At 37.2% G+C, this 16,657-nt stretch overlaps 1 protein-coding gene across 2 annotated transcripts in view; it reads right to left on the bottom strand.

Moving 5' to 3' along the window:
• The window catches only part of ITPR2 (inositol 1,4,5-trisphosphate receptor type 2), a 461,522-nt gene that overhangs the window by 304,910 nt on the left and 139,955 nt on the right, over positions 1-16,657 (bottom strand). For both annotated transcript variants that reach the window (XM_045554169.1, XM_045554170.1), the window contains exons 14-21: positions 14,925-15,066; positions 12,728-12,889; positions 7,967-8,139; positions 6,884-7,003; positions 6,578-6,763; positions 5,246-5,497; positions 4,643-4,787; positions 3,082-3,232 (exon numbers count right to left, since the gene is read on the bottom strand). In XM_045554169.1, the coding sequence (XP_045410125.1) occupies positions 3,082-3,232; positions 4,643-4,787; positions 5,246-5,497; positions 6,578-6,763; positions 6,884-7,003; positions 7,967-8,139; positions 12,728-12,889; positions 14,925-15,066 (1,331 nt within the window). The remainder of the gene's footprint in view (positions 1-3,081; positions 3,233-4,642; positions 4,788-5,245; positions 5,498-6,577; positions 6,764-6,883; positions 7,004-7,966; positions 8,140-12,727; positions 12,890-14,924; positions 15,067-16,657) is intronic.

Below are 16,657 nucleotides of genomic sequence, written 5' to 3'. Positions count from 1 at the left end.
AAGATATCCAGAGGTGAATGGAATTCACTAGAAAAGATGAGAATTATTTTAAAAAAATGCATGTGTCTTAGAGGGCAGATACGAATAGGACAGTAGAGAGTGCAAACAAGCTATTAGCAAATTTTCCAAAAAAAAAAAAAAATACTTTTATTCAGGGTGAAACACTGAAAGCAGACTGTAAGCACTGAGACCAAAAGTCAGGATCAATTTCTACCTTTTTAAGAATGGTTTGGTTTAAAGGCAACCGAAGATTATAAGAAGCATGATTCATACAGACATTTCAAGTGTTATGTGCCCTCTGGGACTATGAAAAGGAATCTCTCACTAGTGAGATTCAGGCAACAAAATCTGCACAGACCACCCACGTACCCCTGCTCTTTGATTTACCACAGAAGTTCTTGGTCTCTGCTTTGTTCTTGTTCATACATTGTTCATAGACTTCTATTTTTTATAAAATTTTAAACTTGCATAAAAGATGCAATGATAGGAAAGAACACTCATAGACCCTTTCCTTTTTTCTCCATTTGTTTCCACAGTCCCTGCCTCAAAGCCTTACCAACTCTCTCTGAATATATACTAACTATATACAACAGTTCTATTATGCTATGCCTTGGAGATTACAATTCTGGACAATGTCACCGTGTAGATTCAGGTTCTCATTTATTTTCAGAATGATTTTTTCGAATGTAATTATAAATATCCATTCTGTTCCATTACATTGTTTTTATTCTTCAGGAACTCCAATTGTTCATATGATGGCTCTTCTTTGACTTTCTCCCATTTCAACCACTTTCTCTCTCACTCATGTTACTAGTTTCTTTATATCATTGTCATTATCTTCATTGTTCTCCTGCCTTCCCTCAAGGTCCCTTTTTACATTTTCACTCAAATCTATTCTCCCTTTGACCCCGATAATTTAGTATGTTATTTCTAAAACTTAATTAATTAATTAATCAAGTCAACATTTTATTCTTTTTCTTTTCTAAGTTAAATCAACTTTCACTTCATTTGTCCTAGGTTTTGGTCCATTTCTGACCTCAGCTTTTTAATTTGTGATTCAAGGTGTTTTCCACAGCTCAATGTTTGCTTGAAGAAAATTCAGTTCCACTTAAAGTATCATGTTACAATATTCTTCTGCATCATGGTTGCTTTTCAGAGAGGTATTTCCATCCACTGAAATGTTTTGATTTTCCATTCCATTTTGTTCTTACAATAGTTTCACATAGTGAGACCAATGACATCTGTGCATTTTGTGGACAGGCTTGACAATGAGCAGGTTCACATGATCTCTAGTTCAAGAGTCTCCTTTCCTGACAGAGATGTGAAGTTTGGCCTTTGGCGGGGGGCAGCGGAGGAAGAGTTATATGTTTATCAATTTTTGGAGTTTTTTTTAATCTTGTGGTATTTTAGATTTCCCCATTTAGCCTCTTTTCCCATCACCAACAAGACTCCAAAGGGTGCCCTCCCTTACTTTTATGCCTAGAATCCTGCTTTTCTGCAGCTGCCACCTGGGTACTTGTAAGTCCCTTCCTCTTTAGTCAGTGCTCTTATCTACCTGGAGACTTTTTCAGCATTTTCACACTTAGGATAGACTTTCTCTTTCTGAGGGTGATTTTCGCACACTTCCCTCTTGTCTCTTCTGCAGTTTTTCCAGAAGCCATTACCTGTCCATGAAGGCTCGCAATGGGAGCTCATGAGGCAGCTCTACTGAAAATGGATGTTTATTTTTCTACTTACAGTAACTAATGTTTGTACTGACCTCTGGCTTCTAGTTATGCTGGAGGTAGAAGGATTTATGTGGTTCAATTTGCTTCTTATTGATCTACACAGTTTTTTGGAAGATGCAAAAGGGATTAATATTTAGGCAGCAGCAATTAATTACTTTGGCTTACTGTAAATTCCTCATTTATAATTCTTAACCAGATATTTCTTCCTTATACCTGAAATTAAATTTCAGGTTTTACCATTTTAGTCCTGTAATGGATATGGTACTGGACACTCTTATGGTCCATCCGTATCCTGTCTTCAGGGCTGAGGCACCTGCTCCCTAGGTGCTGGGCATCATGGCTATGGACTACCGACTGCTGTGCCTCTCAAAAGGCTGACTCTTGGACAAAAAGAACTGCCTTATCCAATGTTACACACCCTCTTCCATGATGATGCCAGCAGCCAGTGGCTGGCTGATACAAGGATACAAAGCTCGACTTGTTGCCTTAATTTGTGACAACTCTGAAGGACCATCCCAGCCCCGGAGCTCCCTACAGGGTCAGCTGAGGTTTCAGTTATAACTGCATCGCAAATGAGCTTGTCTGTCTGCCCAGTCCTGCCTGCTTCACTTCCTTACAGGAGTCCCTCCTGAGTGCATGCCGCAATATACCTTCTGCAAACAAACCTCTATCTCAGGATGTCTTCAGGGCAACCAACCTAAGACAATCATCATCATAAAAAATTTGTACTGAGCCATGAGACAGGCACTGATGTTATGTTGTATACATTCACTTAATTCTCACAAGGAAACTGAGAAGAAGATACTATTATTACCACCTTCGTCTCTCAGATTGAGAAAAGAAAAATCATAGAGAAGGTAAGTACCTTGCCTAAGTTAATAAATAGCAAAGGCAGGATTTGAATGCAGGCACTCTGACTTGAAAGCTCACTCTCTTATCTACTCCACTCCACTGCCTCCCACCCTGGCTTGGCATTCACTATTCCCTAGTGTGACTCTTAGCCAGCCCTTTACTTGCATCGTTCTAAGCCCTGCCATGGAGCACAATCAGCATATGACACATACCAAGATGATCACAAATATTAAGATTATTTTAACACATAACATTTTCATGAGGGGATTGGCTACAATGTTAGTTGCTAAAGATGTAATTTGATTGTATGAATTTGTCTTTCAAAGTTTTAGCACTATAAACAGGGAAGCACATTTGTAAGTCCATCCTATTATTACTCAGGAATATTTTTCATATGTAATCATGTATTAGCAGGTACACGTTAACTTCTCTGTAGACTTGTTTTTTATCTTACTTCCAAGTAATAACAAAAATAACTGTAATATTTCTTAAAAGTTCTTACCTCCATCTTGAAATTTGCTTAATCTCTCAAAATACGATGACATGGGGGCCTGTACAATGTCTAGGATAGCCAGAAGTGTTCTTGTTAGTCTTAATAACTCACTGAAACTATAAAACCCAAAGTATATAAGATTCCGAGCCAAGTGGACCACCTTAATAAAAAAAGAAGGGGTGGGGAGAGAGTGGAAAAGAAAAAAAAGAAAACATTAGGAACTCAAATAAACATTGGCATTTTTTAGTATCTAAAGTAGTTCAGGTATTTCTAAACTTCCTAATTCTTTAACACCTAGGAATTAAAATACCTGTAAAAGCAACCACTTGAACTTTGACTTATTCAGGTCTATAATTAAATCCAAATAAGATTTTTTATACTTCAAGTGGTTAATGAAGTTTATATTAGAATTATTTGTCTTTTAATTAAATATTAACTTATTTAAGTCTGTAAATACGATTTCATAAACAGTTATATTAATTAATTACTTCAAAAAAGAGGTATTATCCATGAAATGTGCCCAGAAATATATGTTCCCTATGCTGTTTTGTAGTCTTCCAGATACTACCAGACATCCTAAGTGTGAGAGTGGGGTTCCAAGATGCAGTCCCTCATGCACAGTCTCCTGCACATTGTACCAGGGTTGGTCTGAGTGACCAAAACAGAAGTTGGCATGTCACTTCCAAGATTAGATTACAGAAGACTGAAACTTCCATTGTGGACTCTCTCTCTCTCTCTCTCTTTCTCTCTCTCTCTCTCTCTCTCTCTCTGTTTCATTCTCTTGAATGGCTTTCTCTGGGGAAAGACAGGTACCATGTCATGAGGACACTTAGGTAGCCTATACAAAGGTCCACATGGGAAGAAGCTGAGGCGTCAACAGCCAGCAAGGAAGTGTGGCTACCAACAACCACATGAGTGAGTTTAGAACCAGACTGCAATCCCAGTCAACAGCTTGCTGGCTGCCCCATGGGAGACCCTGAGCCAGAACCCCCCAGCTAAGCTACTCCTGGGTTCCTGACCCATAGAAACTCTGAGATAATAACTGTTTGTTGCTTTAGGCTGCTAAGCTTTGGAGTAATTTACTACACACCAATAGGTAACTATTACACCTGGTATCAAGTAACAGTATCCTCTCTCTAGTTTTGTCACTATTCCCAAAATGATATTATAACTGGAGGTATTTCAATTCAGTTTAATGAGGATAAAAACGTCATCACCTCCATTAAGATGAAAAAAGTACTCAAACATATAACAAAATATGCAAAACTATCTTTGTTCATTAAATGCAATAAAGTTTACATAAATTAAACAAAAAATCAAGGAAAATAGTATATAAAGGATAATTATAAATAAAATATTTTGTATTGGATATCAAGGTATAATAAAAGTACCAAATCTATCTCTTGAAAAATGGCAGAGAGAATCGTATTTTCATGAACTAAACTACCCAAGTACCAAAATATTCTAAATATTAGGATGGAAAGAAGGAAAAAACTTTGATGCTCAATGCATCTAATTTTTCACAGGGAAAATTTAATAACATCAAGAATAATTATTTTTAAAAACATACCTCAAATGTCAGTTTGTTTTTTTCTTTATCCCCAAAAGGAAAGGGCTGGTTTACAACTTCTTTCAAGTATTCTTCAACAAATTCCATTGTCAGTGCAAATTTCCTTTTCATATCATTTCTAGAAGAGTCTGTTATAGAATCATATCTGGAAAGACAGAAACAAGATAAAGCAAGTGAAATTGATCACAAGCGTTTAAAAAAATAGGAAAATATATCTACTTTAGCTTCCTGGCTTTCTAATCTTGGATAAATCAGTTAACTGTCCTGGGTGTTATGTCCTTATCTGTAAAATGGGGCTATTGTGAAATGAGTTAATACATGTAAAGCCCATAAACCAGTCTACCCTAACATTAAGTATTTAACAAATTTTTACTCACATTACCAATATTATTTCTGTTTACTGGTTTCCAGAAAGATGCTTGTGTTACCACTAAGAGTTATCATTTTAACAAAGAGTATTTTATTTGCATTTGGAAGATTAACAACCTGAGTTAGAACACACAAATGCCTTTCCATGTATTTCAATTCAAAACAGTAGACATTTGATTTCTACTGAATTCATCGGCTGAGTTTAAAGGCCTCAAGAAATTTTTCCAAACGTACTCATGAATTGTGATCTTTGTGGGGATTTCTGTCCAGAGCCTGGCATAGCGAACGGGCACCACGGACTCCTGGGGGTCCCGGTCAACATGCATGTGGAGCATGAGGCGACAGAAAGATGCTCGGAGGTCGAATGGCAGGCTCTCGTCCGACACGCACCGCAGGATCAGATCTACAGAGAGCTGGGTAGAGATCTGGTTTATGGCCAGATACTGGCGATCCAGGCACATCCGTGCAAAGAGGTTTAGCTGGTACCTTAAAAATATTAAGCATATGACATTACTTGTCTTATCCTGATAAAGTTCTTAAACATCATAGTACTAATCAGTGTCTATGTTTATGATACCTATATTTCCAAGCATCTCTGATAATGGAGTCAAACTCTTATGGTAGTAGGTTAAGTGATCAAATGACAACAATATATGAAATTGTCGCTATGCCCCTTCAGTGACATTTTCTCCTACTTGTGCCAGCAACATGTGTCTGGGGGAGAGTGTAGTTACGCTCTCAGTTTCCTAGGATTTCCGAAGGCTATGGGAAACAGCTCCCATGAAACCATCTTTCTCCACCTCCCCCCGTCTCACTCAGCTGCAGGCTCTAGTATCTGCACTCTAAATTGAGCCCACTCAGTTCCCGAATCAAATGTGGTCAGTCCAAATGGCATTAGCACACTTGGATTCACCAGCTCAGGTCTGAGATTAACAATTAGCCTTTGGTTTTGTTGCTATAGCTACAGAAACCAGAAAACACAAGGCATTCTCTGCCTTCCTCTGACTCCTGCTGTTTGGGCCCAACTTGGCCCCAGGGATTCTGCCTTGGGTTTCTACCCCTTAAACTAAGGGATGCTAACTAGGTTCTTGATCCCAATATACTGACCACCAGTGCTTCTGCTGCCATATGCCACCACTGAACTTTCATAACTACAGGTACCAGTCACCATGAATTCGTAAGTACTATACACTAAACTACTGGCTAACTTCCTCTGAGCCAGCCCTGCAGTCAGATCAGTGTCCTCAGCCCCAGTTCTCTCTCTCTCTCAACTCCATCACCTAGGTCCTCACATCTGCCCCTACCCCAATCAATAAGAGGAAAAAAACTTTTGCTGCACAAACATTTCAAACTAGTAGAAAACCAGAAAATTCCAGGTGGAGTCTGTAGAAAACACAGACATTTTTATTTCGAATATTTTAAATATACCAAATAATTCAGCTACCCTGCCTCAGACATGACTTTTTAAATTTCCTCTTCATAGAAACCTAAGTTTTAGAGGCTTCAGAGAATCAGCTCTTAATGAATATGTGAGACTGAGAATTTTGATTCTCTATAATACTTAACCTGTAATAGGTAAGAACTTCTAAATCAGCCTTGGTGCCTTCTTTTGCCTCTTGAGCAAGGTGCCTGATAGCTTTGCCATGAGGTTCCTTGTTGCTGTCAATCCAGTAGAGCCAAACTTCTTCATCATCAATGTCATCTGGAAGGATGGAGCTCTCCATGGGACTGTCTACTTGCATGGAGACCACCCTTGAAAGAAATAAAACGTACAAAAATCTACTAAGAAGTGCACTTAGAAATATGATAAAAAAAACTACAGTACTTACAAATAATGAACTGAGAAAAAATGTGTCCTTTATCTGGGCTTACTTAGTTTGAATGAGAATGTCCGCATTGCCTGGACTCAGCATAAATTTACAGATGAGTTCCTGAGTTACAGGAATAGCAGTGGTATTAGACACACACAGATCTGACAAATAATCCAAAAATCTGGGAAGAGAAAACAAATTAAATTGAATATTAAGACAAAGTATTTTAGAAAATCATCACCATAAAAATACAATTCGGAATATAATTAAAGAAACTTATTTACAAATATTTTTAATATTATTTCTATGCACCATTTTTCTAATATGTTGCTTATCGTTTGTATCATTAGAAACAAACATTCAATTATTTTTATTTAATGCAAACCTTATTTCAAAAAGGATATGTTTGCTTCTATTTGTTTGGTGATACTCATCCTACAGCACTGTGACTTGTGTTTAGAAAATCATTTATCTGCCTTAAAGTGAGACTCCCTGGAACTGAATATCAAAACAAAAGCTAATGCTGTACTGAATCACATAGGAATAAAGCACACAGTTAATGGAAGTAACTATTACCTGGGTGAATCAGGGGACCATTTCTACCGTTTAGCATTTATTTGCTGTACTAATTAGTTAAGAAAACTTTGCCAATTTGCTTGACTTTTCTGCAGGCATTTCTCCCAGATAATGTAGCAAAGTGAGATAGAAAAATAACCTGATGTGAAATCAGAAACTCTTTTTATTCTATTCCTAACTGTTGGGGTATTCTTGGGCTATTCATTCTTTAGGCTTCTTCTCAGCTCTAAAATGTGGATAATATTATAAAACCAGTGTACTTCATACAAATGTATGAAGATCTAAATGAGACAATTATATGAATATATTTTGAAAAACTATAAAGTTTTATAAAATCATAAGTTATCAGTGAACATCAATCACACTTAAATATAAATCTATAGAAGGCTTTGATCTCTTATGGGGTAATAACTCTTGATTATGCATAATTATTACAGCAATAAGCCCAACACAGTTTGTCCATGAACACTTTGTGATATGAAAGAATTCTAACTTTTAAAAGTTCTAAAAATAAAACAAAAAGCCACAATCCCCACTAGAAAAGAATACTCCATGAATCACTTCAAACCTTGGCTCCCGATTTCTCCTGAGTAAACTGACAAATGTTTCTATTTCTTTTGCTGTGATATGTTTCTCTAGTAGCTTTCTGTTGTTGTGCAACAAAGCTGTGATGGTATCTTCTGCCAAAATATCATAGCCAATCTGGGACTGCATGACACAGAAATTCTTAGCAATATATTCCTGCAAAGAAGAAAGGCTGTCAGAACACACCACCAAACGGCTTAGAAATAACAGGTTCTATTAGGGTCAACAACATTGATTAATTTATTCATGACAGAAAATCCACTAAAAATTTTGCCGAAAGAAAAACAAATAATTAACTCTTCAATACATAGAGCTTTTTGAGGAGGGTAATAAAAACATATTGGCATATACATAATTTAAATTATAACAAAAAATTATGCACCCCAAAATAATTTTTAATGTGGGTAGTTACAATCTTGTAAGTGGGAAAAAAAAATAATTCTAACTAAAATAACAAGTTTTTATGACATGATAACTTACGATTTCATCAGTCTATTAGAGGTCTTTCTTCTAACTCTCACTAAAAGTTATAACCAACGATTTTGGCATAATTATAGAAAAGAAAATGACTGCCGGAGATTTCATTCATGAGACATGAGATCTATGCTATTACTTGAAGATCCCAGATGGACTGGGTTGATTTCTTTTTTGTACATATACTACAGTGGTCTATAATATCTTCTCTTTAAAATAGTGGTAAAATCTCATATACTTTTTAACTTTAGAAAACTATCAGACAAGATAATATGATGAATCACTTTATTGATCAGATCCATTCACCCAATAAATACTTCCTAAGGCCTATGACATTCCAGGCACTGTTTGAGAGACTAAGAATAAGGCTGTAAACAAGATAGAAAAGCTCTCATGGAGCTAAAAGGCAGTAATGTGAAAACAAATATGATTATTTTACATGTTGATAAGTGAAATGGAACAGAGGGATGGAGAAAGGTGGCACCTTTAGACGGGGTGGATGCTGAAGAAGTGACATTTGAGCTAGAATGGAAATGATGAGAAAGAAGCAGCCATGAGAAGACCTGAAGGGAAGCCATCTAGGCAGTGGGAGTAGCAAGTGCAAAGGCCCTGTGGTAGTGGAACCAAGCTTGTGATTATAAACAAAAGGTGGCCATTGTAGCTACAGTATGGTAAGTGAGGAGAAAGCAAAGCTGATGGTACAGAGGTAGGTCAAAAGAATCCTTATGAGCCATGATAAAGGGCAACAATCTTATTCTTAGAGCAAGAGAGAGCCACTGAGAAGGTTCAATCATGTATTATTTAATATGCTCCTTGTTTTTCACACTAATTTTTCTATGTTCCAAACCACTATTGCTCATTTCCCACATTCTTTCTACAAGCCACACATCTCACACAGCCATAGAACTGGTGAACTTAACTCCTTTCACGACCCAAAGTTTTCACTTTGATTTTGGGGGGGATTTTCCTTGGGAATGGATCTATGTTTCTATGATAAGAGAATTTATTGATTAGAAAGTGGTTTTGCCTTAGGTAAAATTTACTGGAATGTATCTATTCCTTGAATATGATATTGGTTGAACAAATCTAATTATATTCTAGGCAGCGTTTCTGCGGCCTTTCAAGATGATGGCTTTGTGTATTGGGCAGCCAGTTAAGTAAAGTAAATGTCTTCTGTTAGTATATCATTTTAAAGATATATATTGATTTACACACTTTTATGACTACTGTAGTTATATTCTGGTATAAGGCGAACATCCAAGATGTTAATAAATAATCAAATGAAATTAGAGGTGCTATCAAATTCTATAAATAATAATAAACACAGGCTCAATATTAAAGACGTGAGCTAGAGCAAAGTCACAAATGAACTCCATTAAGATTGTAACACACAGGTAGGAATAAAGGAAAACAAGGTAATTATGCAAAACAGTAGAAGTTCTTTCTGCCTACATTTTAAAACCATGTTCTAAAAAACATCAGAAAGCTGCTTTATACTTAATACAAAGCACTTTTAATAGAAATGAGAAAAAGATTTCTCAGCTATCACTGAGATTCAATTAGAACATTCAGGGGAAAGGGAGGAGAAACAAAATCTAATCCCCAGCAAATACTGGAGAGTCTTTATTCCTTTGTCAGCTCTATGATCTACCTCTTGAGGAGACACCCACAGTCATATATTCCAAAGGAGCCCAGAAAGCAGGTCCCCAAAATATATAAACATTTACCTGAAAGGAGTGATGTGACCAGGTAGGGTGTGTGTGTGTGTGTGTGTGTGTGTGTGTGTGTGTGTGTGTGTGTGTGTTCACACGTTTACTTGTCAAAAGAATGAGTGTGTTCGGAGCAGAAACTGCACATGCCCTCAGCGTGCTGGGCCCAATCCCTGGCTAAGTCTAAGAGGGGAGTGAGAAAGAACTGTGTGTGCCAGACCTTGAGAGACTGAGAACTGACACCAGGTAAGACATGTTGCCCGGGGAACCTACGAGGGACTAGCGTTATAACCAAACCCAAGGAGACCTGGCACTGTTAAGCTCAAGGCAGTGCTGCAGAAGAGCAAGGGGAACTCAGCACGCTTCCAGAGGCTGAGCACAGTCAAGGATGGCACACGTCACAGGACCTGATGGGACTGAGGGTGCCAGGCAACCTCTGTAGACCTACTGATTTTTTTCTGTTGATTCCAATCTCTATGATACAGCATCGCTTTTATGTATAGAGTGGTAACCTGTTTGGCAAGCATATTTCTTCAGACTCAAGAAGAGAAATGAGGACAAGGAGAGTCCATGGAGCAATCTTTCCCACCCCCTGCCCATTCCAGAACACTACGGAACTCAGGGCCTGATACTGGGAGCATCTCCGATATTGCCTCTGAGTGCTTGAAGGTCTGTCATTTCACATTTTGGAACTTAATTTGTCTTCCAATAAAATATGAACAACTCTACCTATTTTACCTTGCCATCTTAAAGGAATGCAATAAAGTTGGGAAAAATAATTCTACTGGCAGCATTTCAACTGGAAAGAAGGATATCTATAACTAGGATTATATTAGAAAATATTTAAGGATTTGTTTATATTGTCCCCTTGCTCCTGGTCCTTGCCATATTATTTATCTCCTGGCTAACATTTACATATTCTTTTTGGACCTTACTTAATCTTTAAACAGAATTTCAAAGCCAAAATATTTAAACACAATCTTCCTAAAGCAAATCTTTTTTTCTTGCCAAAAAGTTTTCAAACTACCAAGAGGCAAAGTGTGATGGCTAAGGGCCTGGGGTTTGCATACTGACTCCATTCTTAGAACTATCATCTTGGACAAGTTACATAAGCTCTCTGTGCCTCCACACCTCATCTTAATTCAGTATTAATTGAGTTAATTCATGAAAAGTACTTAGAACTGAGCATGATACAAAGTAAGCACACCATAAATACTGCTAACGATTCCCAAATAACCTCTACGTTTGACATCCTAGACCAAGGCTGTATGTGGATTAGCCCTCCCCGCCTTCCCAAGCTTCTCCCACCCCATCCTTCCTCAAGGACCACACTCATCAGCAAAATTTTTTGATGACACATTCATCCCTCAAACAGATTAAAAGAAACATGGGACACTAATTTACCAAACAATAATTAATTTTAAACAACTTTATGTTAAACATTTACAGTATTGAATACAATGCAAAATACTATATATTTTTTTTTTTTTTTTTGAGACAGAGTGTCACTTTGTTGCCCGGGCTAGAGTGAGTGCCGTGGCATCAGCCTAGCTCACAGCAACCTCAGACTCCTGGGCTTAAGCGATCCTACTGCCTCAGCCTCCCTAGTAGCTGGGACTACAGGCATGAGCCACCATGCCCGGCTAATTTTTTTTTTTTGTATATATATTTTTTAGTTGGCCAGATAATTTCTTTCTATTTTTAGTAGAGACGGGGTCTCACTCTTGCTCAGGCTGGTCTCGAACTCCTGACCTCGAGCGATCCACCCGCCTCGGCCTCCCAGAGCTAGGATTACAGGCGTGAGCCACCGCGCCCGGCCTGCAAAATACTATATATTTTTAAGATAAAAGTGAGACTTAAATTTCACTTGCAGTTGGCAACATTTAGCTGTATCCCTAGATCCACCTGGGTTCCCTGGCCTCTGCAGTTGCAGATTTCTTGGGACAAATGTGCCCTTTCTAACACCCATCATTCTCATTTCATAGATCTCTCTTCTTAAAATACCCGTTCCCATACAATTTATGAAAATGATTCTCATCCTACTCTAAGGTTTCCTTATCCAGACATTCTTCCTTGGCTCCCATAGCCACAGCTGAGGTCTCCCACTTGTGAATTCCCATCACGCTGTCTTTTCTCTCTTGTGTCCCCTCATGTCCTCACCCTTATATTTCAGATGCATACGTTATATCTTTTCCACCAGACAATAAGCTCTTTGGCAGGTACATGGTGATATTATACCTCACCAGTTCCTCAAGCCAAGAAATGCTTCATTCCTCTTTACATAATAAATCCAGTATGCCTCCTGGCCAGCAGGAGGTAACACCACCCACATGGAAGGACCCAGTACATCGTCTCCCAATAATTCTAATTTTATAAGGAAGAATAAAGGCATGTCAGTTCAAAAATATTTACAGATCATTTCTGTGTGTTGCCAATACAAAACATTTCATTTCAAAGTACAATTTCCCATTCCTACTTTCTATACTTTAGAATAGTAACCAAAGAACCTAGCCCATACTTTAAATATGAAACTGAGTTAAAAATAGGGACCATCCTCTGACCTGATTTTTCCGGTAGTCCTGCTGAGAATGTCTCAGCACGCGGTAGCAGAGCCGCAGCATGTACTTGTAGGGAGCATATCTTTGGTCCCCCAGATCTTCAAGTCTCAGCATTGAGCCTTCTCCGGCTTTCTCCTTAAAGGGTGCTTTGAGAATCCCAAACACCTAGCAGGAACAAAAAGAACCACCTATTCTGATGAATGAAGGTGTGTGTTTTGCAACCTATTTTATTTTTTTTCCAAATGAGAACATTGACTCAAAACACTTACGCAATATTTGAGTAGTATTAATGTAACGGGTAAAAAATAAAAAGGATTTAGGATGGAGGACCAACATATCAAAGAACAGGAAAAATATAGCTGCAAGGCTTCCCTAAATAGAATGACAAAAATATTATTTAAATAAAATGCTTAATTTTGTTTAGAAAGTCTATTTTATTAAAATAGGAAATATAAAGATAACTTGTCCCAAGTTACATGAACATATTCAGATGATCTAAAATATAGTTTTATTTCAGTAGGCTTTATAGTTTCTGTTATTACTTTTTATAACTTTTCAAAACCAAAATAATATAAAGAAAACATTTATTTTTCATCTGAAACTGACATCAGAAAATTGCTCCCAAATAGTGCTTCCAAACCTCTTTAGAAAAGAGTTAATTTACTATTTTTGGTGCATAAAGATGCAGCCAAGTCAACGAATGTATCGATATTCAAATGTAACAAATGAAGAGCCACACGAGCAGCTGGTGGCACCCAGTGAGCCAGACTCTTGTAAGGTTAGCAGTTTGGAAGCATTTAAAAAGCACTGAAGAATATAACTCTTTCAGGCAGGAAGACAGCAGGTAGGATCACCTGGAGATGAGTCGGTAGGACGAGTAAACAGCCTGTGAAAGCACATGAGCATTAATAAAAGAAAGCAAAATGGAAAGGAATTACCCTTTGGAGTTCATGAAATGTGATATGAATTAAAGTTTCTTCAATAATTCTGTATTTGCTAAGCCTTGAACTTTATAATACTGAAATAAAATATTTGATGTTTATTTATTGTTTAAAATAATATTAATAAATCATTCAAGGTTTTAAAAGTCCTTAAAATCAAATGTTTTATATAAAAGAATTCCAAGAATAAAGACTTTGTCCCATTAAATTTGCAACCTTTATTTGAGAAAAATGTTTATTTTATATTTTCAATCAGGTATAGATATTAACAATATGTCTACTATTTTGCTTTTCCAACTCAATAAGAACATGTGAATTAATAACATGATTTTTATGCTTTAAGTATCTTTCCTTAAGTCCATACTTAATTAATGAGAAACCCATTACTTTAAATAGCAATTAACAGAATAAAAAGAACACGTGAAAGTAGGCATGTCCATATGTGCCTATTATTAATTTTAGGAAGTGAATTAATTTATTGATGTGTTCTGAACAATTTCAAGGAGACATAATATAGGAGCAACTCTATACTTTCAGAGAAATAAACTAGAGTACTGTATAGAGCACTTGCGCACTGATGAACAGACTGCCCCACTTTCCCAGGGAAAAGAAGGAAAGAAGTAGGAAGCAGATGGAGACAGCCGTTTCCAAGTTCAACTGGAAAGTCTACCTAAAATTTTTTCCAGAATATTTTCTGGAGCTAGTCTGATCATACAGGTTCCTTTAGAGGTCTGTGGTAGGCTGCCTCCTGGTACTCACACTCTTGTGGAATCCTCTCTGATGGAGGGGCTAGATTTATTAACCCTATCCTAACAAATGGAACATGGGAGAATTGATGGCCCGCTACTTGTACAATTAGGTTATAAAATGATGGCAGCTTCCACCTGAGTGCCTTCTGTAGTTCTCTCTTGGATCCCTCACTTCTAAGGAAAGCAAGCTGCCTTGCCTGGAGGCAGCCCTGAGAGAGGCCATGGGGGTGAGCTGGGAAGCAGAGGCTCCCCCAGGTGAGCCTTGAGATGACTGCAGCCCCAGCCAACACCTTGACTGCAGCCTGGTAAAAGACCCTGAGCAAGAACTGCCCACCTAAGCCACTCCTAGACCCACAGGCCACAGAAACTGGGAGATAAGTGTCTGTTGTTTTCAAGCCACTAAGTTTTGGGGTCATTTGTTACACGGCAATAGATAACTAATACGAGGATTTTCCTGATACTATAATTCAAAACAGAAAATATGGATATTTAGAACATGAAAAAACTCACCTGTGCCAATATGTTTTGTTCTCTCATTAATTTTTGACGTTCTCGGTTTGGCTTAGTGACTACCACATCCAGAACTTCTTGTCCGTTATTAGGCACATCAGCGACAAAGAAGATGAGGTCTTCCAATAGCTTGGTTACAAATCTACCATAAAATAGAAAGGAAATGCTACTCTATGGTCTGCTTAATTTTGGAGAAAGTAATTTTATTAAACACTAAGAAGAACTGAAACACTAGAAAACAAAGTATTTCATAACAAAAATTCCTTAACTGACAAAAAAATAATATCTAATGCAGTTATGGTTTACCTAAACTTTTACAAAGAATATCCCTTCTCCAGTTCCTCCAACCCCCACTCCTGTCCCCAGCTCTAATCAAGTATTTTCAAAGACTATTATGAAATAAAGCCACGTGAGCCCCGATGACAGATGACTTGGTAGGATGACACCACCAGATGCTTTTCCACGAATGACCAGCAAAGCAGAATATTTCTGCTTAAGGGAGAACAGTTACACTTCTAAATTCCTTAATTCAAATCTTTTTTTAATTATTAACTCAAACTATATTTCTTAATCCTCACCACATTTCAATTTAGCCAATGTACAGAAAAACGTAAATGATCTGTGATTAGAAACAGAATAAGCAATCCTGTGCTCTGAATTGTTATGAAAGTATTCAATGAGCTATAAAAATCATACTATTCTAGAACCATAGGACAATGTTCACTTTTAAATTGTATTTTGGTCATTATTATAACTATTACTTGAACTTCAGTGGCATTTAGTACCTGAAGTGTCTTAAAAACCCTTCCTACCTCACTTTTTCTTCCTCCTTCCTCTGCCTGCTCTTCATTTTCTACTTGTGTTGGTAGATTGAGGGAGGGGACAGGGGTTCAAGTTATTACAAAAATGGGTAAAGTGATTAGAAATCTGTATTGGAAGGGCTAAAGGATTCTTTTAAGTTATTATTGACGGTGAAGTACAGCTTGTTAATTATTCAATAAACACAGATTTTTGGGGAGGAATAAGACAAAAGCTGACCAACAAATATTTAAATTCGTTTTATTTGTATACTGCTAGCATAACCATTCACTGTTATTAGCATGGTCAATCATGATCACATCAATAAGAAAACCATAATGTAAGAGCCTCAACAATTCCAGAAAAGTGTGGGATGTATTCAACTGGAAAATATCTGGATCTTTTTAGCCAAGTTCAAGGATGAAAAAAGAAAGAAAACATCTTGATCCTCCCCTGTCTCCAGATTTACCTCCTGAAAGAGAATGCATTTTAATAGAGCCAAGTAGACACACACCCATAATCAATAATTTAGCTACCCAGAAAAATTTCAGCATATTTCCAAGGGTCATAAACTCCACTCTTGAATTCCAGGGATCCTATGTTTTCTTGGGGTGCCCACTTTAAATTTCAACCCAATCTGTTTCTTTTGGAAAATGTGTCTAACTGATAGGATTCACTGACATAGGTTTAATTTAATCTCTGAAAGCAACCATAGAAATGTAAAACATGTTTCCTGTGCATCAAAATGTGGTATGAACGTCTTTTGTAATTGTGAATGAATGTCTTCTAAATCATTCTGTTTTCTTAAAACAATTCTATTGAGCTCAGGTTCCTTCAGCAAATCGAAATTAAGTTGAACCCCCATTGCTATCTGTTCAATACAAGTCTAGTTTGAGCATAAATATTTGTATTTTCTTTTTAAAATTATTAATAGT

This window comes from Lemur catta, chromosome 6 (assembly GCF_020740605.2).
Source record: "Lemur catta isolate mLemCat1 chromosome 6, mLemCat1.pri, whole genome shotgun sequence".
NCBI lineage: Eukaryota > Metazoa > Chordata > Mammalia > Primates > Lemuridae > Lemur > Lemur catta.
Note: the sequence above shows the minus strand (reverse complement) of the source record. Positions and strands in the feature narration are given on the sequence as shown.